At 41.5% G+C, this 27,756-nt stretch overlaps 1 protein-coding gene across 1 annotated transcript in view; it reads right to left on the bottom strand.

Moving 5' to 3' along the window:
- LOC115148628 (calpain-5-like) overlaps positions 1-26,912 on the bottom strand; it is a 55,185-nt gene extending 28,273 nt beyond the window's left edge. The window contains exons 1-2 of the mRNA XM_029690695.1: positions 26,672-26,912; positions 2,911-3,083 (exon numbers count right to left, since the gene is read on the bottom strand). Coding sequence (XP_029546555.1) covers positions 2,911-3,075 — 165 coding nt within the window. The 5' untranslated portion in view covers positions 3,076-3,083; positions 26,672-26,912. The remainder of the gene's footprint in view (positions 1-2,910; positions 3,084-26,671) is intronic.
- Between the last annotated feature and the right edge of the window lie 844 nt (positions 26,913-27,756).

Here is a 27,756-nt window from a genome sequence, read left to right as displayed (position 1 = left end):
ACATATCTAAGTGCCGTTTAAAAAACCTTGCACTAAATGCTGTTTGTACTTTAATATATTGTTTGTGACCAACTTGTTATTTAGTTTTGTCATTTTTTTTATCGGGGGGGGGGGTTTACAGGTACAAAACAATCAAAGACATGCATACAAAGATAACCCCAACCCATCCCACCCAGCAACCGAAGGTGCTCATCAGTCGCCCTCCCACTCATCCATCCGAGTCTCCCCATACATTCCCCCCAATCCCCCTGCCCTTCCAATCCCCTAGCCCTCCCCATTCTAGCAGATCCCCATAGACTTCGAGGTCATTGCGCTAACGCTAGTTAGCGTTTGCTCACAAAACTACCTGTAACTTCCTTCATACTTGACACCGAGACATAAAAATGGTATCCACGAGTTCCTCTGACTCTGGGGAAGTTCATCTGACTAATTGCCAAAATCACAAAGTATCCCTTTAAATACAGTCTGTAAACAAACTGAAAATGTATAAGTTGATGTTTCGGATGTGTACTCTAATGACTCACTCACTTTTAACCCACCTCTTCTCACTATCTGTTACACATTAAAACCGTAAAATTACAACTGCTTGAAGTATTGGGGAAGACATTTCAGACCATTAGCATCTTGCCTTAATACCTGAATACTGAAATACCTCAACTGAAATTGCCTGAAATAACTGAAATTGACCACGGAGAACGAGAAACACAAAGAAGCATCAAAACCATCAAAAGAAAAACAACCACCATAAATGAGAAAAAAAATGAATGAGAAATGCGATGACAACAAAGGAAGATTGTGAGTGGAACGGCTACTGTCATGGCTAATGGATGCCGTGCCGCACCACACTTCCCATTTCTAGTTGCTCCGAGACTCTGGAATAAGCGGCGCTCTGGTCAGGAAGAGAGGAGAGAAGTGGGGGAGAAGGGTTTGGGAAGGAGGAGAGGGGGAGGAATAATTGACTTGGACACTTCCTAACACTTTGTCTGGCCATAGGCACCAGCCGTTAGCCGCTACAAGACGGTGCTTCTCTTTAGCATGTGTTGGTTTGGTGCCTCTGTGGGAAAGTCTGAGTGTGTGTGTGTGTGTGTGTGTGTGTGTGTGTGTGTGTGTGTGTGTGTGTGTGTGTATATGTATGTAAACACACACACACACACACACACACACACACAGAGTAGTAGACTACAGTCAGTGTACTTGGCAAGCCAGATGTCTTTGGTATTCTGAGTGACTGCTACTATATATTGGTGCCGAGGACTGGTCTAGTGGTAGTGCTGCCGGCCCCAGACCACACATTACCCCTAGAGGCAGGGGTTTGATCCACAACTGTACCACTTTCTGAGTTGTATCCCTCTCCTTCATGTCCTCATCTCAGTTTACTTCTACCCTGTATCAATCTATAAAAACAACAAACCTTCACAAAAAATACCATATTGGTTGTCATATTTCAGCAACTTTCTTCTCCTTTTTCACAGTTCTAGTCTGTGGTTTCACACAGGAAGTGAGGCTGTGTGTGTTTGTGTGTTAAGCGGTTAAATTTGCATGAGCTAAACAAACTAATGTGCAATGCATTGGAAAGATGTTTATTCAATGTACAGTACCAGTCAAAAGTTTGAACACACCTACTCATTCCAGGATTTTTCTTTATTTTTACTATTTTCTACATTGTAGAATAATAGTGAAGACATCAAAACGCTGAAATAACACATATGGAATCATGTAGTAACCAAAAAAAGTGTTAAACAAATCAAAATAGATTTTAAATTCTTTAAAGTAGCCACCCTTTGCCTTGATGGAATGCTTTTCCAACAGTCTTGAAGGAGTTCCCACATATTTTTTTATTCAACTTTTATTTAACTAGGCAAGTCAGTTAAGAACAAATTCTTATTTACAATGACAGCCTACCCCGGCCAAACCCGGTCGACGCTGGGCCAATTGTGCACCGCCATAGGGGACTCCCAATCACAGCCGGATGTGATGCAGCCTGGATACTCTGCGTCTCACAAAGACACGGCGGTTCGAACCAAAAATCTCAAATTTGGACTCATCAGACCAAAGGACAGATTTCCACCGGTCTAATGTCCATTGGTCGTGTTCCTTGGCCCAAGCAAGTCTCTTCTTCTTATTGGTGTCCTTTAGTAGTGGTTTCTTCTAAGCAATTCGACCATGAAAGCCTGATTCACGCAGTCTCCTCTGAACAGTTGATGTTGAGATGTGTCTGTTACTTGAACTCTGTGAAGCATGAGGCTGGTAACTCTAATGAACTTATCCTCTGCAGCAGAAGTAACTCTGGGTCTTCCTTTCCTGTGGCGGTCCTCATGAGAGCAAGTTTCATCATAGCGCTTGATGGTTTTTGCGACTGCACTTGAAGAAACGTTCAAAGTTCTTCAAATTTTCCGCATTGACTGACCTTCATGTCTGAAAGTAATGATGGACTGTTGTTTCTCTTTGTTATTTGAGCTGTTCTTGCCATAATATGGACTTGGTCTTTTCCCAAATAGGGCTATCTTCTGTATACCACCCATACATTGTCACAAAACAACTTATTGGCTCAAACGCATTAAGAAGGAAAGAAATTTCACAAATGGACTTTTTACAAGGCACACCTGTTAATTGAAATACATTCCAGGTGACTACATCATGAAGCTGGTTGAGAGAATGCCAAGAGTGTGCAAAGCTGTCATCTGTAAATTGGATAGATTTATTGATGGGACAAACAAACAAAAGGCTTACATTTCGGCATAAATCGCCTTCATCAAAGCCTTGAGTAGGACCCTGTCCAAATCATCAGATCCTTGAATATGTCCCTTACCAAATGAACTATGAATAAAATCAGATTTAAAAATAATTTTTATATTAGTGTAAGAAGTATTAGTAGTATTAGTGTGTGTGATAGCCAGAAAGCTCCCTCACCTGGGGTCTCTTCCAGTGCACGCGTCCAATCCTGTTGCCCTGGTAGAAGAGGGTGTCGTCCAAGGCGGGGAAGTGTGGGTCTTCAAACAGAAGGCCACTGGCAAGGCATTGCCTCTTCAGGGTGGAGTATTGCTGCCCCTCGAAGGCCTTCACTGACGAGAACATCCTACAGCCTGTACGGACCAGACACAAAAGACAGGGGGCTCTGTTAGTGACCTGGAACTGACCTCCTACCAACAAGTCTCTGATATCCTTGAAGATTAGCATGTGTCAGTTTTATAAAATTGTACCTTACTTGGGTAGGCTACACTATTGACAAATACTATTGGACATTCAATTCAGAATTGGGTGTTTCTACAAAATGTCTGTGGTTGGAAAAAGTGTATCCACCTTCCACCATTGCTTTAAGCTCAGAGCAAACTAAAAGTAATATACAATTTAGCCTACTATACAGTGCATTTGGAAAGTATTCAGACCCCTTGACTTTTTCCACATTTTGTTACGTTACAGCCTTATTCTAAAATGGATTACGTCGTTTTTTCCCTCCTCATCAATCTACACACAATACCCATAATTAAAAAGCAAAAACAGGTTTTTAGAAATATTTGCAAATTAATAAAAAATAGAAAGACCATTTACTCAGCTATTTGTTGAAGCACCTTTGGCAGCAATTACAGCCTTGAGTGTTCTTGGGTATGAAGCTATACACTTGGCACACCTGTATTTGGGGAGTTTCTCCCATTCTTCTCTGCAGATCCTCTCAAACTCTGTCAGGTTGGATGGGGAGCATTGCTGCACAGCTATTTTCAGGTCTCTCCAGAGATGTTAGATCGGGTTCAAGTCCGGGCTCTGGCTGGTAAAGTCAAGGACATTCAGAGACTTGTCCTGAAGCCACTCCTGCGTTATCTTGGATGTGTGCTTAGGGTTGTTGTCCTGTAGGAAAGTGAACCTTCACCCCAGTCTGAGGTCCTGAGTGCTCTGGAGCAGGTTTCATCAAGGATCTCTGTACTTTGCTCCGTTCATCTTTCCCTCGATCCTGACTAGTCTCCCAGTCCCTGCCTCTGCAAAACATCTCCACAGCATGATGCTGCCACAACCATGCTTCACCGTAGTTGCCAGGTTTCCTCCAGATGTGACGCTTGGCATTCAGGCCAAAGAGTTCAGTCTTGGTTTCATCAGACCAAAGAATTTTGTTTCTCATTGTCAGAGTCCTTTAGGTGACTTTTGGCAAAGTCCAAACGGGCTGTCATGTGCCTTTTACTGAGGAGTGGTTTCCGTCTGGAAACTCTACCATAAAGGCCTGATTGGTGGAGTGCTGCAGAGATGGGAGAACCTTCCAGAAGGACAACTATCTCCACAGAGGAACTCTGGAGCTCTGTCAGAGTGACCATCGGGTTCTTGGTCACCTCCCTGACCAGGGCCCTTTTCCCCCGATTGCTCAATTTGGCCGAGGCGGCCAGTTCTAGGAAGAGTCTTGGTGGTTCCAAACTACTTCCATTTAAGAATGATGGAGGCCACTGTGTTCTTGGGGACCTTCAATGCTGTAGAAATGTTTTGGTAGCCTTCCCCAGATCTGTGCCTCGACACAATCCTGTCTGGGCGCTCTACTGAGAATTCCGTCGACCTCGCGGCTTGGTTTTTGCTCTGACATGCACGGTCAACTGTGGGACCTTATATAGACAGCTGTGTGTCTTTCCAAATCATGTCCAATCAATTGAATTTACCACAGGTGGACTCCAAACCAAGTTGTAGAAACATCTCAAGGACGATCAATGGAAATAAGATGCACCTGAACTCAATTTCGAGTCTCATAGCAAAAGGTCTGAATACATATGTAAGTAAGGTATTTTTTTTAATTGTCAATAAATGTGCTAAAATTTCTAAAAAACGTTTCACTTCGTCATTATGGGGTATTGTTTTTTAGATATATTTTATTTAATCATTTTAGAATAAGGCTGTAACATAACAAAATTTGGAAAAAGTCAAGGGGTCTGAAAACTTTCCAAATGCACTGTATATCACAAACGGACTCGCAACCTGACTGACAGCTGTGCCTCAAGCACCATTGTAAACAGAGTCCATAAAAACAGAGCAGAAACATCTTTGCAGCTACACAAGAATGGTGTTGGGTAGAAAACATTAGCAAATATTAAGTCCTTTGAGGTCAATTAGAAACAAAACTTCAGACAGACAGACAGACAGACAGACAGACAGACAGACAGACAGACAGACAGACAGACAGACAGACAGACAGACAGACAGACAGACAGACAGACAGACAGACAGACAGACAGACAGACAGACAGACAGACAGACAGACAGAGAGCGAGAGGGAGAGAGCCAGACAAACCAATAATTCACTAATGACTGTACGCACAATTCTGCAAAAATATACTTTGTGTACAACACAAAACCCCAAACAATGCATGCAGAGCAGAATGAGGACTATAACCGCTAGTTATCAAAATCAGAAAAGAGCAGTTCAATTTTACAACCACCTAAAAGGAAGTGATGCCCACACATTCAACCACAAGGCCCTCACCTACAGAGAGATTAACATAGAGAAGAGTCCCCTCAGCCAGCTGGTTCTTTGTTCACAAACACACCCCACAGAGCCCCGGGACAGCAACACAATTAGATCCAACCAAATGAGAAAGCAAAAAGATAACTATTTGACACAATGGAAAGAATCAACCAAAAAACAGAGCAAATAGGAACGCTATCTGGCCCCAAACAGAGAGTACACAGTGGCAGAAATACCTGACCACCGTGACTGACCCAAAATTAAAGAAAATCCTTGACTATTGTTGGAAAGTGACAGACTGACTTGAGCACGTTTTCGTAAGTTTATAATGAAATACTGTAAGTGGCCTAGCAGTAGTGATGAACGTTTTACGGGTTAGATGGAATGATCTGCAGTACCAGTCAAAGGTTTAGACACACCTACTCATTCAAGGGTTTTTCTTTATTTTTACTATTTTCTACATTGTAGAATAGTGAAGACATCAAAACTATGAAATATCACATATGGAATCATGTAGTAATCTAAAAAAAATTCAACAAATCAAAATATATTTTATATTTGAGATTCTTCAAAAGTAGCCACCCTTTGCCTTGACGACAGCTTTGCATACTCTTGGCATTCTCTCAACCAGCTTCATGAGGTAGTCACCTGTAATCCATATCAATTAACAGGTGTGCCTTGTTAAAAGTTAATTTGTGGAATTTCTTTCCTTCTTAATGTGTTTGAGCCAATCAATTGTGTTGTGCCAAGGTAGGAGTGGTATACAGAAGATAGCCCTATTTGGTAAAAGACCAAGTCCATATTATGGCAAGAACAGCTCAAATAAGCAAAGAGAAACAACAGTCCATCATTACTTAAAGTCATGAAGGCCAGTTAATACGAAACGTTTCAAGAACTTTGAACGTTTCTTCAAGTGCAGTTGCAAAAACCATCATGCACTATGATGAAACTGGCTCTCATGAGGACCGCCACAGGAAAGGAAGACCCAGAGTTACCACTGCTGCAGAGAATACATTCATTAGAGTTACCAGCCTCAGAAATTGCAGCCCAAATAAATGCTTCACAGAGTTCAAGTAACAGACACATCACAAGATCAACTGTTCAGAGGATACTGCATGAATCAGGCCTTCATGGTCGAATTGCTGCAAAGAAACCACTACTAAAGGACTCCAATAAGAAGAGACTTGCTTGGGTCAAGAAACACAAGCAATGGACATTAGACCGGTGGAAATCTGGCCTTTGGTCTTTGTGAGACGCAGAGTAGGTGAACGGATGATCTCCGCGTGTGTGGTTCCCACCGAGAAGCATGAAGGAGGTGTGATGGTGCTTTTCTGGTGATACTGTCAGTGATTTATTTAGAATTCAAGGCACACTTAATCAGCATGGCAACCACAGCATTCTGCAGCGATACACCACCCCATCTTGTTTGCGCTTAGTGGGACTATCATTTGTTTTCCAACAGGACAATGACCCAACACACATCCAGGCTGTGTAGGGGCTATTTGACCAAGACAGAGAGCGATGGAGTGGTGCACCAGATGACCTGGCCTCCACAATCCCCCGACCTCAACCAAATTAAGATGGTTTGGGATGAGTTGGACCGCAGGGTACTCCTTCAAGACTGTTGGAAAAGCATTCCGGGTGAAGCTGGTTGAGAGAATGCCAAGAGTGTGCAAAGCTGTCAAGGCAAAGGCTGGCTACTTTGAAGAATCTAAAATCTATTTTGATTTGTTAAACACTTTTTTGTTTACTACATGATTACATGTGTTATTTCATAGTTTTGATGTCTTCACCATTATTCTGCGATGTAGAAAATAGTAAAAATAAAGAAAAACCCTTGAATGAGTATTTGTGTCCAAAGTATTGACTGGTACTGTATGTGCAATGGTATTTGGTCAGCGGGAAAGTAAACAGGGGGCCTGTCCATAAGGGTGGGATAGGAGCCATGTGTTAGAGCTGATAAATCATACATTAGTGTCCTATAGCACTGTCTTATATCTTAATATGTTTTTATCATATTTTCTCAATATGTTTCATATCATTATATTATCTTAGTATGAATAGATGGCTCATTTGTCAAAATAGAAATATGTGTTTTCCCTGTGTATGAGAAGAGCAATTATGTAGTGGACTGACTCCCTAACCTCAAGGCCTCTCCTGACTGATAAGAAGACCGGTGAGATGCGTGGAGGAGTACTAAGGTTCTGGACTCAAGCTGGGACGATAACACCACCTGCCCAGCCACAGAGATGAATTGTTCATCCTAGACACAGAAGGGGAGTCTGTCAGGGAAGAATTGGGGGGGGGGGGGGGGGGGGGGCGCAGGTCTGCCTATGGGCCCCAAGCTGCACTTCTTAACCTCCTGCCAAATGTATGACCACATTGCATTAGATACATATTTCCCACAGATCACACAGACCCACAAAGAATTTGAAAACAAATCAAACATTGATAAACTCAATATCTGTTAGGCGAAATACCACAGTGTGCAATCACAGCAGCAAGATTTGTGGCTCGTTGCCATGAGAAAAGGGCAACCAATGGAGCACAAACAACTTTGTAAATACCACTAATATATAACTGTTTATCTATCTTCCCTTACTATTTGTACTACTACTTGCACATTGCTAACACTGTACATAGCTAATAATAACACTTTAAATGTGCGTGTTGTTTAAACCTTTTTGAGTGCAATATTTACTGTTCATTTCAAATTGTTGTTTTTGTTGTTTTGGGTCTTCTCGCTTTTGTATATTGTTTATTTCACTTGCTTTTGCACGTGTTTTTTTATGCCAATAAAGCCCCTTTGAACTGAATTGAGAGCGAGAGAGACAAGGTGAGAGAGAGACAGAGAGATAGAGGGACAGAGCTGTTGAGGGAACAAGCCAATCTCTTTGGAGCCACAAATCGACGAGCTGTTGATGACTTCACCATACGATGTGACAGGAGACCAAGAACTTAACAAATCTCCATCACCATGGACACCAAGCAGGATGTTTTATTCTAGGTTAATTTGAAACTTATGATTTTCTACTGGCCTGTGATGACACAAAATGGCTGCCAAATTGCCTACACAGTACACACAGGTCCAACAGGCTTACATAGAATGAGTTGACTAATCAAAAGGCAAATCAATCAAGGCTGGGGTCAATTCGAATTGAAGGCAGTCAATTCAGGAAGTGATTTTAATCACTTTTGCAATTTGAAATAAACTTTAGAAATAAATAGCTTTTAATCCTCAGTTTATTGACAACTCATTGAAAGAAGATGGTGTTTTTTCATTATTAAAAAAAAAAAAAGTTATTTAAGTTTACTTCCTGAATTTACTGTTTCAATTCGAATTGACCCCAGCCCTGCTACACAGCTGGTTTCTTTATCTTTTTAAATCGGCTTTAATCATACAACAACAAAATCTAAAGGCCATTGGGAAATAAACTAATGGGAAGGATTTTCTGCATGGCAACTAGGTTGAAGAAAACACACTGTTCTTTTGCCTGTGGGGAAGAGGACAAGTAATGAGATCTTATGGAGGGCCAGAATGGGAAGACGAGGAGTGTGTGTGTGTGTGTGGTGTGTGTGTGTGTGTGTGTGTGTGAGAGGGCAGTTCGGCTACTTGTCTTTTTAAGCATGTAACATTGTCTCTGATGTTGACTGTCAGTCTCAAATGTGCCAGGAATACACAAGAAAAACTGAATCACAGACAGATCGTTCTCCACAGGAGCATGGAAAAGATGGATGGCAGAAGCCTTTTAGAGGCAAACTTTAGACCAAACGCACCACACACTTCAATAACTGCCGGAAATGAACCAGAAACACAAACAGCAAGATTAAAAGACACACGATGAGAAGAATGGAAGTAGAGTACAGAGGCACATAAACCAAACAGTATACTTCCCCCTATCCTTTAGGTTTTTAGCCTCACATTTTGCTCCAGGGTGAAGATTCCCCAAGATACAGACTCAGAATCAGCTTCCTATCTCCCAATTCTAACCTTAACCATTAGTGGGGGAAATGCTAAACTTACCTAAGATCAGCGTCTAGGGGGCAACTTTACCCTACTCCTCTAAGCTCAGTCTGACCTGCTGTGACATATTCAAAGGCAAACACATAACATTTGGTCTTCTTTCAATATTTTTTTTCCTGACATGGACACGTAATGCAACAGAAGCACATGAAAGTCAACATTGAATCAAAATGAAATAAAACATTTAATCAAAGGAAACACGGACGTTAAAACAAAATTCTTTACACGTTATGGCATTTTTTTTTTTTTTAAAGTTCTTGAAGTGGTCTCCGGCGTCATGAGATCACAAAAAATGGAGGAATGCCAAATCAAATCTCTAAAAAGGTTTTAAAATCGTATTAACTTGGACGAGTGAGGTAAACCTTTGTATCGAGGGATGTACAGTATACATCATCTTCCAGAGGTATAAGGAATAATTTTAATTTAAACCCAACCAGGAAATGATACAACAGTAAACACACATGTAACACGCATACGCAGACACGGACACACCCTACTGCCAACCCTATTTTCTGATGAACATTCTGGCTAGACATTTGAACTACAGTAGCCTACACACATGACGTCTGCCTATAGGCTACAGCTACGCAGTAGTAACCCAGCCTAGACAATAACTGAAGGCAGTAAAAGGAATAGGGCCTACACTGACAAAGAAGTTGCACAACACCTAAGCTGCTGGCTGTCAATCAAAGCTCCCAACTTCGAGATCCGACCGTTAAACCAGTGAATTATTCATGTCCACATTCTGCTTCTCTCCATTTATTAATATGGACTCACAGGGTGCATACTAAATGGCACACTATTTTCTATAATTCCTATGGGCCCTGGTCAAAAGTAGTACACTTTATAGGGAATCGGGTGCCATTTGGGACACAACCACAGCCTATGGACTTACAGTGCCATATGCTCTCAGAGCTGGGGACCTTTCCAAAAGCCTACCACCTACTAGGAATGGGCCCGTATTTATCAAGCGCTTCCAGAGTAGGTGTGCTGATTTAGGATACGTTTTGGCTTTTAAATCACAGTTAATAAGATCACATGCACGGGGGAACCGTATCCTAGATCAACACTCCTAGTCTCTCAAAATCAACTTTGCTTTACAGAGGTGTTCTCATCTGGTAAAAATCTACTTCAAAATGGAGGCCATCACCATCATTTGAGAGGCTAACTATTGGGTTTGCCCTCAATAGCTGCCATCAATAGCCTATTCACAGATGGATAAATACGACATTTGATATTGTCATAATAAAATAAATAGCCGACCCCTAATATTGACGAAGGCAGCTGATTCAATTCAGACTAACTGATTGCATTTATCAGCTGAATACGTGGGGAAATAAAGAGGTTGCAGTTGGAGCCAAAAAATGGCACAGATGGTGCAGACCAGTCTCGATGGAGACTGCAGAGGGAAAACCCCCATGCAGGCACACGCCCACTCTCTTCCATGCAAGACGAGCACAAATGGGTCGATGGCCAGAGCTCGGGGGTGAGGTTTGAGAACATACACGGTCATGTATTTGGTTTAGCAGCAATCAACAGCTAATAGGCCAAACGCTTAAATGTAATTGATTGGAGAGAAGGTTATGAATTTGAACAATAGGCTAATGGTAGGCATAATAAACATGTTACTATTCCAAAATATTAGCATCATTAGCTTTACTTCGTAGCTTATTGTAACAAGTGTGGTTTTACTGGATAGCCTACAAGGTATTGTCAGACACTACCAATGGAGCAAGTCATTAGAGTGCCAACTTCTTCCACTACCATAAAACACGTTGACAACTAAAGCAAGCACACATTTTCTTCAGGAAATATTTTCTAGTTATACGTGTGAATTAGAGGTCTAGTGCCCTTAACAAATCTATTTTAATCCCCAATACATTTGTATTCACTCTTTAAATGAGACTAACACGATGCAAGTTGGGTTAGATCCTGTTATTATGAATCCTTAGATCTTTCTTTCTTCTTCTGATCCTATAGAGACTTGTCCCAGTCTCCACAACTGCCCGTCTGTGTTGTGTGACCTCGTCACCTGAAGCATTTAAATTTACATCAATGAAATGGTTAGGTTACCTTGACATTGCATAAAAATAATATATTCATCACATCATTTAGTTAATCATGAATTAATCAACACGATTTATATAAATGTCATCATTGGAAACGTCCAGGATGGTTAATAGAAAAGCAAGTTATTTTTCTGAAATGAGTTACTCATTTTCAATTTATTACATTTTCTAAAGGTCGCCAATGCTCCTCCTCTTGTGACAATTTGATCAATTATACTTTAATTATTTCATCATGACATTTGCTGTAAAATACAGTGCTCTCAGAAAGTATTCAGACCCCTTGACTTTTTCCACATTTTGTTACGTTACAGCCTTATTCTAAAATGGATTAATCTACACACAACACCCCATAATGACAAAGCAAAAACAGCTTTTATTTAAAAAACATTTAAAAAATAAAAACTGAAATATCACATTCACAGAACTATTCATGACCCTTTACTCAGTACTTTGTTGAAGCACCTTTGGCAGCAATTACAGCCTCGATTATTTTTGGGTATGACGCTACAAGCTTGGCACACCTATATTTGGGGAGTTTCTCCCATTCTTATCTGCAGATCCTGTGAAGCTCTGTCAGGTTAGATGGAGAGCGTCGCTGCACAGCTATTTTCAGGTCTCGGGTTCAAGTCCGGGCTCTGGAAGGGTCACTCAAGGACATTCACAGACTTGTTCCGAAGCCACTCCTGTGCTGTCTTGGCAGCATGCTTAGGGTCATTGTCCTGTTGGAAGGTGAAACTTCGCCCCAGTCTGAGGTCCTGAGTGCTCGGGAGAAGGTTTTCATCAAGCATCTCTCTGTACTTTGCTCCATTCATCTTTGCCTTGATCCTGACTAGTCTCCCATTCCCTGCCATTGAAGAACATCCCCACAGCATGATGCTGCCACCACCACCACCACGCTTCACCATAGGGATGGTGCCAGGTTTTCTTCCAGACGTGAAGCTTGGCATTCAGGCCAAAGAGTTCAATCTTGATTTCATCAGACCAGAGAATCTTGTTTCTCATGGTCTGAAAGTCTTTAGGTGCCTTTTGGCAAACTCCAAGTGGACTGTCATGTGCCTTTTACTGAGGAATGGCTTCCGTCTGGCCACTATACCATAAAAGGCCTGATTGGTGGAGAGCTGCAGAGATGGTTGTCATTCTGGAAGGTTCTCCCATCTCCACAGAGGAACTCTAGAGCTCTGTCAGAGTGATCATCGGGTTCTTGGTCACCTCCCTGACCAAGGCCCTTCTCCCCCGATTGCTCAGTCTGGCCAGGCGGCCAGCTCTAGGAAGAGTTCTTGGTGGTTCCAAACTTCTTCCATTTAAGAATGATGGAGGCCACTGTGTTCTTGGGGACCTTCAATGCTGCAGACATTTTATGGTACCCTTCCCCAGATCTGTGCCTCGACACAATCCTGTCTCGGAGCTCTACAGACAATTCCTTCGACCTCATGCCTTGGTTTTTTCTGTGACATGCACGGTCAACTGTGGGACCGTTAATAGACAGTTGTGTGCCTTTCCAAATCATGTCCAATCAATTGAATTTACCACAGATGGACTCTAATCAAATTGTAGAAACATCTCAATGATGATTAATGGAAACAGGATGCACCTGAGCTCAATCTTGTAGTTCATGTACAATTACCATCTACACTGAACAAAAATGTAAAACGCAACATGCAAGAATTTCAAAGAATATAAGGAACTCAGTCAATTGAAATAAATAAATTAGGCCCTTAATCTATGGACATCACATGACTGGGAATACAGATATGCATCTGTTTGTCACACACACACAAGAAGTTGGGGCCTGGATGAGAAAACCAGTCAGTAACTGGTGTGACCACCATTTGCCTCATGCAGTGTGACAAATCTCCTTCCCATAGAGTTGATCAGGATGTTGATTGTGGCTTGTGGAATGTTGTCCCACTCCACTTCAACGGCTGTGCAAAGTTGCTGGAAACTGGAACACGTTGTCGTACAAGTCTATGACGAGCATCCCAAACAACCTCAATGGTTGACATGTCTGGTGAGTATGCAGGTCATGGAAGAACTGGGACATTTTCAGCTTCCAGGAATTGTGTACAGATCCTTGCGACATGGGCCGCACATTATCATGCTGAAACATGAGGTGATGGCGGCGGATGAATACCACCACAATGGGCCTCAGGATCTCGTCACGGTATCTCTGTGCATTCAAATTGCCATCGATAAAAAAATAAAATGTTTTATTTCACCTTTATTTAACCAGGTAGGCTAATTGAGAACACGTTCTCATTTACAACTGCGACCTGGCCAAGATAAAGCAAAGCAGTGTGACACAGACAACAACACAGAGTTACACATGGAGTAAACAATAAACAAGCCAATAACACAATAAACAAGTCAATGACATAGTAGAAAAAAAAGAAAGTCTATATACAGTGTGTGCAAAATGCATGAGGAGGTAGGTAATAAATAGGCCATAGGAGCGAATAATTACAATTTAGCAGATTAACACTGGATTGATAAATGAGCATATGATGATGTGCAAGTAGAAATACTGGTGTGCAAAATAGCAGAAAAGTAAATAAAATAAAAACAGTATGGGGATGAGGTAGGTAGATTGGGTGGGCAATTTACAGATGGACTATGTACAGCTGCAGCGATCGGTTAGCAGCTCAGGTAGCTGATGTTTAAAGTTGGTGAGGGAAATAAAAGTCTCCAACTTCAGTGATTTTTGCAATTCGTTCCAGTCACTGGCAGCAGAGAACTGGAAGGAAAGGCGGCCAAATGAGGTGTTGGGGATGATCAGTGAGATATACCTGCTGGAACGTGTGCTACGGGTGGGTGTTGTTAGCGTGACCAGTGAACTGAGATAAGTCGGAGCTTTACCTAGCATAGACTTATGCAATTGTGTACATCTGTGTGTACATCTGTGAAGAGCACACTTCTCCAGCGTGCCAGTGGCCATCGAAGGTTACGACACTCAACTGCAGTAAGGTCAATGATGGATGGATTATCTTGGCAAAGCAGAAATGCTAACTAACAGGGATGTAAACAAATCTGTGCATGTTATTTTGGAGAACTAAGCTTTATGTGCATATGGAACATTTCTGGGATGTTTTATTTCAGCTCATGAAACATTGGACCAACACTTTACATTTGCGTTTATATTTTTGTTCAGTGTAGTTCCAATCCATCTCACTCAGAACAAGCCATATGACAATGACACAATGAATCAGTGCACAAAGGTGATGATCAATGATTGACGCCATACTTGTTGTCTCAAATCAAATGCATACCAGCAGTACTGGAGAACTGGTGACCATCTAAGTCAGACAGTACCATCCTCTCACCTCCGTGTTGACTAGACCTGCTTGGCGAGACTACTATGAGAATGAAATGTCTTTATAACATATACAGTCAGTTCCATAATTATTGGCACACTTGATAAAGATAAGCAAAGAAGACTGTATCAAATAAATACAAATATTATATATTGTATGTTAAAAGAAAATAGGGAAATTATATTATTTTATACTAATACAAATGCTCAGAGAAAGAGATTTTGTTGAACAAGTAAGAAAAAAAGGTGGGGGGGAAAGAGGTCAAACTTATTGGCACCACTGTATTCAATACTGTATTACCCTCCCCTTGACAGGATTACGACACTGAGCCTTTTTATAACATGTTTTATGAGACTGGAAAACACGATGGGAGGGCTCAGACCATTCCTCCATACAGAAGCCTTCGAGATCCTTGATATCCTTTGTCTGCTCTTATGGACTGCCCTCCCCAATTCAAACCACTGGTTTTCAATGGGGTTAAAGTCCGGAGACAGATGGATATTGTAAAAAGTTGATTTTGTGGTCAATTAACCATTTATTTTGATTAGTGCTTGGGGTTATTGTCTTGCTGGAAGGTCCACTTGCAACCAGGTTTTTGGCCAAAATGTCCAGGGTCTTGATAAAGTTCATGATGCCATTGACCTTAACAAGGGCCCCAGGAGCAGTGGAAGCAAAATAACTCAATAACATCTAAGATCCACCACCATATTTTACCATAGGTATGAGATACTTTGTATATGCTTCTGTTTTTTTAATGCCAAACCACCACTGGCATGTGTGGCTAAAGAGCTTAATTTTCATATCATCTGACCACAGCATCGGTTCCAAGTGCCAATGCTGTTTATCTAACTCCAGGTAAGCTATGGTCAGATTACAGTAAAATAGATCTCTTAAACCACGCACAAAAGTGGTGGGTTTGGAGTATAAAAAAAAAAAATCATATTCAGAAAAGTACCGCATAGAATATCCTTTAAGGGCATCCCAGGTGGCGCAGAGGTATAAGGCACTGCATCACAGAGCTGAGGTGCCACTACAGCCTCTATGTCACAGCCGGCAGTGACCGGGAGCCCCATAGGGCAGCACACAATTGGCCCAGCGTCTTGGGTATTTTATTAGGATCCTCATTAGCTGTTGCAACTCTTCCCGGGGTCCACACAAAACATGACATAATACAGACCATTAATAGACAGAAACAGCTTAAGGACAAATTTTTTAAACAGGTTTGCTGTTCTTGTAATAATGTCTCTATATAATACTGTACTCTTTCTTGAATTTGTTCTGGATTTGGGGATTGTGAAAAGACCCCTGGTGGCATGTCTGGTGGGGTGTGTGTGTCAGAGATGTAAGTTACTATGCAAACAATTTGGGATTTTCAACTCATTAACTTCACTAGGGTAGGGGGCAGCATTCGGAATTTTGGATGAAAAGCGTGCCCATAGTAAACTGCCTGCTACTCAGGCCCAGAAGCTAGGATGTGCATATAAGTGGTGGATTTGGATAGAAAAATACTCTAAAGTTTCCAAAACTGTTAAAATAATGTCTGTGAGTATAACAAAACTGATATGGCAGGCAAAAACCTGAGGAAAATCCATCCAGGAAACACTATTATTTTGAAAGGCTGTTTTTCCATTGAAAGCCTATCCACCATACAAAGACTTAGGACCCAGTTCACGATCTCTATGGCTTCTTCTACATGTGGCCAGTCTTTAGGCATTGTTTCAGGCTTTTACTCTGAAAAGTGAGGGAGACACAGCACTTTCAATGAGTGGACAGTGGAAATTTCCAGACATGAGTCCAGTGCGCAATCGAGAGTGCGCCTTTCTTGTTTCTCCTTTTCTATTGACAAAGCTTTTGTCCGGTTGAAATATTATTGATTATTTATGACAAAAACAACGTGAGGATTGATGTTAAACATCGTTTGACATGTTTCTACAAACTTTTATTGTACTTTTTAGATTTTTTGTCTGTCTGTTGTGACCGCGCTTTGTTCCAATGGATTGCTGAACAAAACGCACCAACAAAACGGAGGTTTTTGGACATAAAGAGGGACATTATCGAACAAAACAACCATTTATTGAGTAAATGGGAGTCTTGTAAGTGCAAACATATGAAGATCAAAGGTAAGTGATTAATTTTATCACTATTTCTGAGTTGTGTAACTCTTCTACTTGGCTTGTTACTGTTTGTAATGATTTGTTTGCTGGGCGCTGTCCTCAGATAATTACATAGTATGCTTTCGCCGTAAAGCCTTTTTGAAATCTGACACCGTATGTTTCATGAATTTTTATAATGAGTATTTCTGTTTTTGAATTTGGCGCTCTGCAATTTCACTGGATGTTGGCCAGGTGGCACACCCCCTAGTGAGGTTAATGGTTCTTATAAAAATAAGTGATTCAGTCTTCTTTGGGGTGGCAGCGTAGCCTAGTGGTTAAAGCATTGGACTAGTAACTGAAAGGTTGCAAGTTCAAATCCCCAAGCTGACAAGGTACAAATCTGTTGTTCTGCCCCTGAACAAGGCAGCTAACCCATTGAAAATAATAATTTGTTCTTAACTGACTTGCCTAATTAAATAAAGATAAAATAAACAAATTCTCTCCTCAACTCTCAGCCAAGAGAGACTGGCATGCATAGTATTTATATCAGCCCTCTGATTACAATAAAGAGCATGACATGGCACTCTGTTCTGGGCCAGCTGCAGCTTAACTAGGTCTTTCCTTGCAGCACTTGACCTCAAGATAAGACAAAACTAGCTTTTTGGAGTGCGGTGTCAAAAAAGCAGAGAATCTCTTTATTACGGACAGACCTCTCCCCATCTTTACAACCATTGAATCTATATGTTTTGACCATGACCTTTTACAATCTAAGGTAGCACCAAGTAGTTTAGTCTCTTGAACTTGTTCAACAGCCACTCCATTCATTACCAGATTCAGCTGAGATCTAGAATTTAGGGAATGATTTGTACCAAATACAATGCCCTTTGTTTTCGAGGTGTTCAGGACCAGTTTATTACTGGCCACCTATTCCAAAAGACTGCAACTCTTTTTTAAGGGTTTCAGTGACTTCATTAGTTGTGGTTGCTGATGCATATATGGTTGAATCATCAACATACATGGACACAAAGGCTTTGTTTAATGCCAGTGGCAGGTCATTGGTAAAAATAGAAAAGCGTAGAGGGCCTAGAGAGCTGGCCTGCGGTACACCACATTTTATATGTTTGAGAGAAGCTTCCATTAAAGAAAACCCTTTGAGTTCTATTAGATAAATAGCTCTGAATCCACGAGGTTGAAAAGCCATAACACATACGTTTTTTCAACAATAGGTTATGGTCAATAATATCAAAGCTGCATAAGACAAAGACACGGTTCCACCAGTGGTAGTACATATACACCACAATTTGGGTTGGAATCTCCTCCTCTCTAAACATTACATTTTTGTTGCTAGGCAGGAAATTAAGTGACGCGGGCAATAAACTGTTCCTTCTCCCTTAACGTGACCTGACCTGGGCCCCCTTCCTCACTAAACCACATCTCTCCACCCTTATATGTGCCTGCCAAGATGTGATCGTCTTTCCTTCACTCAGTACATTCCAAGCCTTATTGCCTCTACCATATACATTCCTCCTACAGATACCCATCAACTTCTGGTGTATAAACCAGACTATGGCACTCCTCATGTCTCTAGTATAACTAATGATTAATAATATAAGTTTAGAAATCCGAACCCATCACAACCAATCATCAGTCGTTTGTGTCAGTGCAGTACATGTTGAGTGCCCTTCTCTATAAGCATGCTGAAAGTCTGTTGTTAATTTGTTTACAGAGAAATAGCATTGTATTTGCTCAAACACCATTTTTTCCAACAGTTTGCTAAGAGCTGGCAGCAAGCTGATAGGTCTGCTGTTAGTAACAGTAAAGGCCGCTTTACCTCTCTTGGGTAGCGGAATTACTTTGGCTTCCCTCCAGGCCTGAGGACAAAGACTTTCCTCTAGGCTCAGATTAACAATATGACAGATAGGAGTGGCTATAGTCAGCTACCATGCTCAGTGGCTTTCCATCGAAGTTGTCAATGCCAGGTTTGTCCTTATTGATCGATTACAATTTTTCCACCTTCTCAAATCAAATCAAATTTATTTATATAGCCCTTCTTAGATCAGCTGATATCTCAAAGTGCTGATATCTCAAAGTGCTGTTCTCCCACACTAACAGTACAAAATGAAAACTTGCAATGCTTTTCTTTCATTTGTTTTTTATGCATGAATACGATGGCTCAGTGTTCACTGTTTGCCCACTTTGCCAATGAAGTGATCAATAAAATAATTGGCAACATCAAATAGTTTTGTGATGAATAAGCCATTTGATTCGATGAAAGATGGAGTTAAATGTCTTTCTGCCCATAATTTCATTTAAAGCACTCCAAGGTTTTTTCCATCATTCTTTATACCATTGATCTTGGCTTCATAACACAGTTTCTTCTCCTTTTTTTGAGTTTAGTCACATAATTTCTCAATTTGCAGTAAGTCAACCAGTCATAATGTGCAGCCAGATTTATTAGCCACTCATTTTGCCCCATCTCTTTCAACCATACAGTTTTTCAATTCCTCATCAATCCATGGAGCCTTTAAAGTTCAAACAGTCAGTTTCTTAACAGGTGCATGTTTATCAATAATTGGTAGAAGCAATTTCATAAATTCATCAAGTGCATCGTCTGGATGCTCCTTATTAATCACATCAGACCAATAAATATTTGTATTTGGGGGATTTCTTAGGCTCATTGTGCTCTAGCGACTCCTTGTGGTGGGCCGGGCACCTGCAAGCTGACCTCAGTCGTGAGTTGAACGGTGTTTCCTCCGACACGCTTCTGGCTTCCGGGTTTAGCAAGCATTGTGTCAAGAAGCAGTGCAGCTTGGCGGGTCATGTTTCGGAGGACGCATGACTCAACCTTCGCCTCTCTCTCGAGCCCGTTGGGGAGTTGCAGCAATGAGACAAGATTGTAACTACCAATTGGATATCACGAAATTGGAGAAAAGGGGCAAAAAATTATTATAAAATGCTTCAAAACTGCAACATTTTCTCTACACCCAATGGCAAAATCTCACTCAGGGCCTCCAAAAGGCTAATTAGCTAATACTAATACTCTTCATAAAGAAAAACATTGCTTTTCAAAGTACCATCTAAGCCTTGCAACAGAGAACCATTTACTGTAGGCCTGTCTCAGTTTTGGAAATGTTGGTGATATACTTTTTTATATACAGTATAGTGTGTGTACGGTATATTCCTTCAAATTAGTGGATTCTGCTATTTCAGCCACACACGTTGCTGACAGCTGTATAAAATGGAGCACACAGCCATGCAATCTCCATAGACAAACATTGGCAGTAGAATGGCCCATACTGAAGAGCTCAGTGACTTTCAACGTGGCACCGTCATAGGATGCCACCCTTCAAACAAGTCAGTTCGTCAAATTTCTGCCCTGCTAGAATTGCAACAGTAAGTGCTGTTATTGTGAAGTGGAAACGTCTAGGAGCAACATCGGCTCAGCCGCAAAGTGGTACGACACACAAGCTCACAGAACGGGACCACCGAGTGCTGAAGCGCGTAGCACATAAAAATAATCTGCAACACTCACTTCCAAGATCCAAACGTGCCTCTGGAAGCAACGTCAGCACAAGAACTGTTCGTCGGTAGCTTCATGAAATGGGCTTCCATAGCCAAGCAGCTGCACACAAGCCTAAGATCACCATGTGCAATGCCAAGTGTCAGCTGGAGTGGTTTAGAGCTCACCACCATTGGACTCTGAAGCAGTGGAAACGCGTTGTCTGGAGTGATGAATCACGCTTCACCATCTTGTAGTCCGACAGACAAATCTGGGCTTGGCGGATGCCAGGAGAACGCTACCTGCCCCATTGCATAGTACCAACTGTAAAGTTTGGTGGAGGAGTAATAATGGTCTTGGGCTGTTTTTCATGGTTCGGGCTAGGCCCCTTAGTTCCAGTGAAGGGAAATCTTAATGCTACAGTATACATTCATACATACATTAGAGGTCGACCGATTAATCGGAATGGCCGATTAATTAGGGCCGATTTCAAGTTTTCATAACAATCCGAAATCGGTATTTTTGGACACAGATTGTTTTTACACCTTTATTTAACTAGGCAAGTCAGTTAAGAACACATTCTTATTTTCAATGACGGCCTAGGAACGGTGGGTTAACTGCCTTGTTCAGGGGCAGAACGACAGATTTTTACCTTGTCAGCTCGGGGATTCAATCTTGCAACCTTACGGTTAACTAGACCAACGCTCTAACCACCTGCTTTACATTGCACTCCACGAGGAGCCTGCCTGTTACGCGAATGCAGTAAGAAGCCAAGGTAAGTTGCTAGCTAGCATTAAACTTATCTTACAAAAAACAATCAATCAATCATAATCACTAGTTACCTACACATGGTTGATGATATTACTAGTTTATCTAGCCTATCCTGCATGGCATATAATCGCTTAGGTATACGTTGCTCCAACGTGTACCTAACCATAAACATTAATGCCTTTCTTAAAATCAATACACAAGTATATATTTTTAAACCTGCATATTTAGTTAATACTGCCTGCTAACATGAATTTATTTTAACTAGGGAAAATGTGTCACTTCTCTTGCAACAGAGTCAGGGTATATGCAGCAGTTTGGGCCGCCTGGCTCGTTGCGAACTGTGTGAAGACTATTTCTTCCTAACAAAGACAGCCGACTTCGCCAAACGGGGGATGATTTAACAAAAGCGCATTTGCGAAAAAAGCACAATCGTTGCACGAATGTACCTAACCATAAACATCAATGCCTTTCTTAAAATCAATACACAGAAGTATATATTTTTAAACCTGCATATTTAGCTAAAAGAAATCCAGGTTAGCAGGCAATATTAACCAGGTGAAATTGTGTCACTTCTCTTGCGTTCATTGCACGCAGAGTCAGGGTATATGCAACAGTTTGGGCCGCCTGGCTTGTTGCGAACTAATTTGCCAGAATTTTACGTAATTATGACATTGAAGGTTGTGCAATGTAACAGGAATATTTCAATTTATGGATGCCACTCGTTAAGATAAAATACAGAACGGTTCCGTATTTCACTGAAAGAATAAATGTGATAGTTTCCGGATTTGACCATATTAATGACCTGAGGCTCGTATTTCTGTGTGTTATTATGTTATAATTAAGTCTATGATTTGATAGAGCAGTCTGACTGAGCGATGGTAGGCACCAGCAGGCTCGTAAGCATTCATTCAAACAGCACTTTTGTGCGTTTTGCCAGCAGCTCTTCGCAATGCTTCAAGCATTGCGCTGTTTATGACTTCAAGCCTATCAACTCCCGAGAATAGGCTGGTGTAACCGATGTGAAATGGCTAGCTAGTTAGCGGGGTGCGTGCTAATAGCGTTTCAAACGTCACTCGCTCTGAGACTTGGAGTAGTTGTTCCCCTTGCTCTGCATGGGTAACGCTGCTTCGAGGGTGGCTGTTGTCGATGTGTTCCTGGTTTGAGCCCAGGTAGGAGCGAGGAGAGGGACGGAAGCTATACTGTTACACTGGCAATACTAAAGTGCCTATAAGAACATCCAATAGTCAAAGGTATATGAAATACAAATTGTATAGAGAGAAATAGTCCTATAATAACTACAACCTAAAACTTCTTACCTGGGAATATTGAAGACTCATGTTAAAAGGAACCACCAGCTTTCATATGTTCTCATGTTCTGAGCAAGGAACTTAAACGTTAGCTTTCTTACATGGCACATATTGCACTTTTACTTTCTTCTCCAACACTTTGTTTTTGCATTATTTAAACCAAATTGAACATGTTTCATTATTTATTTGAGACTAAATTGATTTTATTGATGTATTATATTAAGTTAAAATAAGTGTTCATTCAGTATTGTTGTAATTGTCATTATTACAAATAAAAAACAAATGTAAAAAAAATAATTAATAATAATTAAAAAATTGTAATTTTTTTTTTTTTTAAACGGCCGATTAATCGGTATCGGCTTTTTTGGTCATCCAATAATCGGTACCGGCGTTGAAAAAGCATAATCGGTCGACCTCTAACATACATACTTTACAATTCTGTGCTTACAACTTCTTGCCAACAGTTTGGGGAAGGCCCTTTCCTGTTTCAGCATGACAATGCCTCTGTGCACAAAGCGAGGTCCATACAGAAATGGTTTGTCGAGATCGGTGTGGAAGAACTTGACTGCAGAGCCCTGACCTCAACCCCATCGAACAACTTTGGGATGAATTGGAACGCAGACTGCGAGCCAGGCCTAATGGCCAAACATCAGTGCCTGACCTCACTAATGCTCTTGTTGCTGACTGGAAGCAAGTCCCCACAGCAATGTTCCAACGTCTAGTGGAAAGCCTTCCCAGAAGAGTGGAGGCTGTTATTGCAGCAAAGGGCGGACCAACTCCATATTAATGGCCATAATTTTGGAATGATATGCTTGACGAGCAGGTGTCCACATACTTTTGGTCATGTAGTGTATGACATTTCTAGTTCTATAGTCAATATGAATCATCCAGAATTTTGATATTACACTACAGACAACACGTACAATACATTTCCATGTCAGTTTGGAAATCAGTAATCATCTGAAAATAAAAAATGTACATAGTCAGTATAGGGTTCGTCATTGCAAGGGTTCATTTAATGAGACTACTAAAGTATCAAATAATATAATAATGCAATTCAGACATTTTGACCAGGGCCCTTATGGGCCCGTAAAAGTAGTACAGTATATAGGGAGCCATTTGGGACATATGTCTGGTCTTCTGATAGGACACAGACAAAGTGATTGTCTCTAGGATGAGGACTGATTAAGTCTGCTCTGCCAACATCCTGATTACACCCATGGATCTGGAGGAACAGTACTGTGTACACACACACACAGAGACAGAGACATTTCCCTCTTTCTCTTTGGTGGTGTGGTAGTGCAGAGAAAGACAAAGAAGAGAGCATGAAAGAAAGATATACTCTTTTTCTTTGTTGGTGTGGTAGTGCAGAGAAAGAAAGTGCAAAAGAGAGAGTTACGCCTCTCTCCATCTCCCTGTGTGGTAGCGCAGAGAAAAAAACTGAAAGAGGGGATACCTGCACTGGTTGGCTGGTGGAGGGTTGCACCACAGGCAGGCAGGGCCTTCCCCCTCTCCCTCACCCCCTCCTGAATGTGTTATGAGGAGGGCTATCCCAGCCAGCAGCATTACTTTCTTCCTCTCTGCAGTCTCCTCTAGCAAGCTAGAAGCTGGCCGATCCATGCATCTGACATCAGTGGTGTATTCAGGAACATGAAACGTTCAGGCCCCGGTTTCCCGATAGCGAAGGAACTTAGGCTTACGAGTGTTTTAACGATACATCCACCACACAGAGAGAACATTTGCTAAGTGTGTGTGTTGAGGAATACATCGATACTGATTAGATCGATACTGATAGGATCGAAAGAAAGCTGATTGCAGCGCTGCCTTTCTCCATTCAAATCTTACCTTAACAGAACTATTCCACAATAATGACAACGGATCAGCTCCTACAGAGATATTATCACCTATGGCTGCAAATATTGAGACCCTATAATAATGCATAAAATTAATATCTGGCACATCATTGCGCACCTGTCAGTCTACACAAAAGTTAGACTTTTAGAAAAATAGAAAGATTTTTTTTGGGAAAAAATAGAAAATAGAAAAACTAGAAAAATTAAAATAAATTGAATGAACATGAAATTGATTTTAATATTAATATGAAGCCTATACTGTAGTTAAGCTATTTATCTTTTAATGCAGTCATCTCGGTTTTTATTTGGAGCATATTTTTGTCCTTTGCGTGTTTGTAACAATTGCAAAGACATTGGCAACTTTGTATTTGTAGTCAACTTCGTTGTGAAGTTATCGGGCGCTCACAGAGAGACAGATAAACATATTGATTCTATGTTTAGCGGTAATGCACATAAAGTGAAGCAGTAGGGAAAAAAACGAATCTAACGACAAACTTAGCTGTTCTACGAGTGGTCTGAGGAAGTCGGTAAATAACAAGTGTTTTCATGTGCAACTTTAGTAAGGATGATTTTGGGAAAGAGCTCAGATTTAGCGATGCTCCTATGAAGGTTCTAACGATTAACTTAGCCTTAAAGCTAGGAGGGATCCAGCTTTTGTCAAATTAAAGTCAGGTAGGATATCTTACGCAGCAGGATAATAACATAGCAGGTTAGGAGAATTAAGTTAAAGTTAGAAAAGGGATACGGTTAGCAAAATAATATATAATTATGATGTACAATTGGCAAAAGCTGGATCCGTCTAGTCATGACCTTAAGATGCTTTTGGGAAACCGGGCCCTGAATGTTACATATAGAAATAGAATGAATAGAGATGACACGATTCCTATCTGACAGACAATCATTTGCGCTCTACGCAATTAATTTCCATATGAACGTTCCGTTTCGTCATCCTCCGTCACTCTCCTAACCCATCAGCCTACATGCATCATAATTGGCTATAACTAATAGGCTGGCCTTTATAGGCCAGATGCATTAGTCATAACAAAAGAAGAGTGCATTATGGCAGTGTTTCCCAACCTCTGTGCCTGACTACCCCCAAGAGAACAATTGTAACCCCAGACAAAAACACCTGATTCAACTTGTCAAGGTATGCTTGTCCAGGGCCACAACAAAACTATGTAGCCTACGGTTGGGTGTACTCGATGACTGGAGTTGGGGAACTGCATTGGGGGACAGATAGGCAAGGCTTCTTACAGGAGAGAGAGAGAGAGCATTAGCATCCAGTAGGCTATATTAGTTGTGTCACGTGGACCTACATTTAAGAATCAGCAAGGGAGTTTGTTGTTATTCAACATCGGTCAGATTACATATAGTTTTACAAATGGCTTGCATATGACATAATTTAAGGCAGTCAGGCCTATAGTAGACATTTCTTATTTTACAATGGACTGTTAGTGTTCTGCCCTATATCTATCTGACCATTTGTCTGCCTATAACAGTAGGCTATTTACTCAAGTCTGTGTAACTGTTTAGGTGAAAGATTGAAGGTTTAGACGGTCGTAATGGTAATAATAAGATCCTATCATTTGGACACAGCTGCGTCTGGTAGCTATGGGAGATAACTTGTCTAGCTACCTATCCATCCACATCGCTCCGGCCAACTAGCAGTCGATAGAGCAACGGAATTAAATGCAGGGTCGTCAGGCAAGGACAGGACAGTATCCGTGTGGGTGTTGGTCTTAAAACCAGACAATTCTCAACTTGGTCCTCGCATATCAGAAGGAGCAAGTTAGCAATGCATTCTCCTGAAATATCAAAATGATCAAATAAGCACCACTCTACTGCAAGCCCTTCTGGAAGGCATAAATAACAAAATTGGGTTATAGCAGTAGTGGCAAATTGTAGCTAGAAATCAAGGTTGCAGTGGTAGTCTATTGTTTGGTGGGATAATTTGTTATTCTGTTGCCAATTGTGGAAAGAGCAGATCCTAGCTAATAACCACATCTTGAAAGACTTCCTTCGCGCGTGGTATCCCACAGCAGTGCATGCGACGGGTCAAACAATGCTCCCAACGGACGGCGAGGCATAGGCTAACTCCGTTGGTAATGGATCATGTCTCGTATATGCACCCTGCTTTGAGCACAACACAAGCCGCGGCAGCAGCTCGCATGGCTAGCCTACTGTATTTTCCTTCCAACTACGGTTCCCGCCTCCCATCACCTCAACCACAGTCACTCGTATTGCACGGATTCCAAAAGCGCCATCTGCAGCGAGGTCCCTAATGCAAATGAGGCGGTGTTGTTTTACTGTTACCTGAACAGAGCTCCTCTCCCTTGGGCGACGTGTTCTCTCTGTTCCTCCAGGGATCCAGCGGGTCGGGTATGGCAGTCCCAGCCGGGGCTGCTGTGATTCCTCCTCGGTCCTGCCTGAGCGACGAACCCCCCTCTGATCCGCTTGCAATCTCGATCTCCCCTATGGAAAGCCAAAAGGTTCAAATCGTTTTACCCGGAACATGTCAACACTTGTCATTATCATGTTTCACTCGCTTTTTTCAAGTGTCAAATGTAGATTTTCTTAACATGTGTTTTTTTTTCACTTGTTCAGTGTGCAGTTACAGGTGATTTGAACACTCGTAATGATCATATTCACGTACTTTATTCAAGTGTCAAATGTAATTTTTACACGTGTTCCTAACAACTGTCCAGTGGCATTTAGGCATTTTTTTTATTAATCATGGGTGACTAATAAGCCCAAGCAGTAAGCTAGGCCATTATATATGGTATAAAATATTGAAAATGTATAAATAAAAGAAACGTCCCTTTTTCAGGACCCTGTCATTCAAAGATAATTCATAAAAATCCAAATAACTTCACAGATCTTCATTGTAAAGGGCTTAAACATTGTTTCCCATGCTTGCTCAGTGAACCATAAACAATTCATGAACATGCACCTGTGGAACTGTCGTTAAGACACTAACAGCTTACAGACGGTAGGCAATTAATGTCACAGTTATGAAAACGTAAGACACTAAAGAGGCCTTTCTACTGATTCTGAAAAACACCAAAAGATAGATGCCCAGGGTCGCTGCTCATCTGCGTGAACGTGCCTTAGGCACGCTGCAAGGAGACATGAGGACTGCAGATGTGGCCAGGGCAATAAATTGCAATGTCCGTACTGTGAGAAGCCTAAGACAGCTCTACAGGGAGACAGGACGGGCAGCTGTTCGTCCTCGCAGTGGCAGCAGCTGTTCGTCCTCGCAGCGGCAACAGCTGTTCGTCCTCGCAGTGGCAGCAGCTGTTCGTCCTCGCAGTGGCAGACCACGTGTAACAACATCTGCACAGGATCGGTACATCCGAACATCACACCTGCGGGACAGGTACAGGATGGCAACAACAACT

This window comes from Salmo trutta, chromosome 15 (assembly GCF_901001165.1).
Source record: "Salmo trutta chromosome 15, fSalTru1.1, whole genome shotgun sequence".
Taxonomy (NCBI): Eukaryota; Metazoa; Chordata; class Actinopteri; order Salmoniformes; family Salmonidae; genus Salmo; species Salmo trutta.
Note: the sequence above shows the minus strand (reverse complement) of the source record. Positions and strands in the feature narration are given on the sequence as shown.